This window comes from Nicotiana attenuata, unplaced genomic scaffold, assembly GCF_001879085.1.
Source record: "Nicotiana attenuata strain UT unplaced genomic scaffold, NIATTr2, whole genome shotgun sequence".
Taxonomy (NCBI): domain Eukaryota; kingdom Viridiplantae; phylum Streptophyta; class Magnoliopsida; order Solanales; family Solanaceae; genus Nicotiana; species Nicotiana attenuata.
Window position 1 is genome coordinate 1 of NW_017671246.1, and position 3910 is coordinate 3910.

The 3910-nt window shown below is 37.8% G+C and overlaps 1 protein-coding gene across 1 annotated transcript; it reads right to left on the reverse strand.

The window, feature by feature from the left end:
• Positions 1 to 1140: 1140 nt before the first annotated feature.
• Positions 1141 to 2081, reverse strand: LOC109207009. The gene is made up of 2 exons (XM_019369886.1): positions 1910 to 2081; positions 1141 to 1859 (listed from the first exon to the last, which is right to left on the reverse strand). The coding sequence occupies exons 1-2, from the start codon at positions 2079 to 2081 to the stop codon at positions 1141 to 1143; spliced, it is 891 nt and encodes a 296-aa protein (XP_019225431.1).
• Between the last annotated feature and the right edge of the window lie 1829 nt (positions 2082 to 3910).

Consider the following 3910-nt stretch of genomic DNA (forward strand, 5'->3'; position numbering starts at 1 on the left):
CTCTTGTTTAACCTTTTCATCTCTTCTTTAATCTGCTTCAAATTACACCATATATCCTTCATATTTCTATTCTCCTTTTCCCATCTGCTTCTTATTATTTCTTCAAACCCTGGATGCTCGGTGAGACAGTTAAAAAACTTGAAAGGTCTCCCTTTATACTCCATTCCAGTCTCCACCTCTATACATAAAGGAGAGTGATCAGAGAAATGAGGATCCATCACACAGACTTGCAATGGTGGCATATTCATCATCCAATGTGCATTTACAATAGCTCTATCAATTCTACTAAACACATGGCTGTTTGTCCATGTGTAAGTTCTTCCCGCAGTTCTTAGTTCATTTAACCTGCAATCCTCCATTAGAGCTCTAAAGTCCTTGATTTCATTATCCTGTATTTCTGTACCATTTACCCTGTCTTCTTTGTCCAATACTGCATTAAAGTCCCCCATGAGAAGCCAAGGACTATCCATCTGTGAATCAATTTTCTTTATTCTTCCCACATATCACACCTATGAGCAACAATATGCAGTCCATATATAGCTGTAAACGCAAATTGCTTGCTGGAGTTATTATTTTTTATTATACCATGAATATATTGAGTATGGGATTGCAACATAGTGAATTGAATACTATTTGCATCCCAGAGAATCCAAATTCTACCTCTTTCAGTAGCCTTACTATTTGAGCACCAACTCCAGCCTGGTGCACATTTATTTATGACCTCCTTTTCTTTAGTATTCTGTACCCTATGCTCAACTATTGCTATAAGATTGATTTTTTGTTTTTCCAAGAAAATTTTCATCTCCTTTTGCTTATGAACCTTATTAAAACCCCTCACATTCCATGTCACTATCTTCATATAGGTTTCTGTTTAGTTGGAATTATCTCTTCACCTTCTCCCCTACTACATTCAGCTTTATTATCATCTTCCCAGCATGTTTTGACTTCAATTGTTACTTCTCTTAATGGAGAAAAGCCATTTGTAGTCCTTATAACTTGCTGTATAGGACTTGTCAGTCCCACCCTGCCCTTTGCTTTTGTCCATACTTGTTGATCTTCTTTTGGATTCTGTGTTTCATCTCCTTGATCGATTTGTTTGCCCGTGTCCCTCTCTACTTGCTTTGATGGCCCTATTGTCACTCATTGAGTTGTTGGTTTCCTTGTTTGCTGAATATTCCCAATTATATTGGTACTCCTTCCTTGCTGTTTATTCTGATGTTGCTCATTTTGAACACTTCTTTTTGTTGTTTCAGCTCTGCCTTGATCTCTTTCACAATCATGACCCACCATCAAACACTTCCTACAATACTGAGGAACCCAATCATACTCCACCATTTGCTCAAACTCTTTGCCTGAAGGATCTTGAATTTTGATACACTTAGGTAACTCCTTGCTGATATCCATCTCTATAAGCACTCGAGCATAGGAAATTCTAGAAGCATTACTTGTACACTCATCAGCATACAAAGGTGTTCCTAGTCCACTAGCAATTCTACTCAATGTCAATCGTCCCCAACAGTTCAAAGGCAAGTTAGGGAAGCTTACCCATAATGGAATAGTTTTAAGAACTTCATTGTACAAATCAAAGTCCTCTGTCCATGATTTCAGAATCAATGGCTTCACTCCCATTGTATAAGGTCCTGAGTATAGTACAACATTTTTATCATCCATACTATTGAATAGTATCACAAAATAGCCTTCATTATGATAGTACACTTTAGGTTTGGCAGCAAAGTTCCATTGCACAACTATGAATCTCTCCATGGCTCCTACTGACGGTGATTCTCCAATGATATATACAATTATAGCTTTCTGCCACTTGTATTTTCCAATTCCATCTCCTCTTGCTATAATTGTACCTTTTTAACCCCATCCTGAATAGTAGGTGGTATGAACACTAGGTCCATACCTCTTGCAGCCATTTTATTCCCTGTGAACAGATTTGACCATTTCTGTTGATTTTCCCCTACTACTACTTTTGATTTCTCTTGTTCTGCCTCCTTCGTTGCTTTTTGATTCAGTAATTGTTGCTCTTTCAAAGTAGCTTCTCTGTTCGCACTGTCAACTACCTTATTCTCCATGATTTTAATGTTTGCTTGTGTTATTCTTTTACAGAAATGACTAATGATAATGGAAACCAAGCTGTTCCGTTGGTGACTGCCAATGCGTTGACAAGCTGAACACCGGCATTGGCACCGACGGAGAAACCCAGGATATTTTCCGGGTTAGATTTCAAGTGATTGCAGCAGAAGATGTTCTTATACTTGACTACTTTAAGTCTGCAAAAGTTCATTAAGGAAGATGTTACTGTTCTGCCTGAAGAAACTCCAGAGAATGAACTTTCTCGTGATTGAGGCATGGAAGCATTCTGATTATCTGTGCAAGAATTTTGTTCTTAGCGGACTGGAGGACGATCTGTATAATGTCTACAGTAGCGTGGAGACGTCAAAAGAATTGTGGACCGCGCTTGAAAAGACATACAAAACTGAAGATGCCGGGTTGAAGAAATTCGTCACCGCTAAGTTTTTGGACTAAAAAATGGTAGATAGCAAGTCTGTTATTACCCAAGTCCAGGAATTGCAAGTGATTATTCACGATATCCTTTCTGAAGGTATAAATCGAATTAATACTGATGTTGAAAGTAGTAATATTAGTATTTTTACTAATAGAATTTTCATTGAAGATCTTGTCATCAATAAAGCATTCCACGTAGCAGCGATGATTGAGAAGTTGCCTCATTTGTGGAAGGACTTCAAAAACTACTTGAAACACAAACGCAAGGAGATGTCGCTTGAAGATCTCATTGTTCAGTTGAGAATCGAAGAGGACAACAAAGCTGCTGAAAAGAGAGGCCGTGGAAACTCAACAATAATGGGAGCAAACATTGTTGAGGATACTTCTCAAAATAAGAGAAAGAGGAAGCAGGCTTCTGGACCAAAGAGCAACCCAAGCAAGAAGCGGTTCAACGGAAATTGCTACAACTGTGGAAAGCTGGGCACAAATCTACAGAGTGCCGTGCTCCAAAGAAAGACAAGAAGAAGGGTCAAGCAAACATGGTTGAAAAGCATGAAGATGTTAATGACTTGTGTGCTATGCTTTCTGAATGCAACCTGGTGGGAAATCCTAAGGAGTGGTGGATTGATTCTGGAGCCACTCACCATGTTTGTGCTGTTAGGGAAGCCTTTGCAACATATGCTCCTGTTGGACCCGAAGAGACGCTTTCTATGGGAAATGTTGTAACCACCAAGATTGAAGGATGTGGGAAGATCTTTCTGAAAATGACTTCTGGCAAGGTGGTGACTTTGAACAACGTCCTTCATGTTCCCGAGATTAGGAAGAATTTAGTCTCTGCTGGACTTCTTGTTAAGAACGGTTTTAAGTGTGTTTTTGTATCCGATAAGGTTGTAATAAGTAAGAACGAAATGTTTGTAGGAAAAGGTTACCTTACTGAGGGCCTTTTCAAGCTGAATGTAATGCTTGTTGAGAATAATAATAAAATTTCAGCTTCATCTTACTTACTTGAGTCAAATGAATTATGGCATATACGTTTGGGTCATGTCAATTATAAAACCTTGCGAAAAATAATTAACTTGGAAGTATTGCCTAAGTTTGAATGCGAAAAATCAAAATGTCAAATATGTGTGGAATCTAAGTATGTTAAACATCCTTATAAGTCAGTTGAAAGGAATTCAATTCCTTTAGACTTAATTTACACAGATATTTGCGACATGAAGTCAATACTATCTTGCGGTGGAAAGAAGTATTTCATAACTTTTATTGACGATAGTACTCGATATTGCTATGTTTACATACTTAATAGTAAAGATGAAGCAATAGACGCATTCAAGCAATACAAAAATAAAGTTGAAACGCAACTTAACAAGAAAATTAAAATGATAAGAAGTGATAG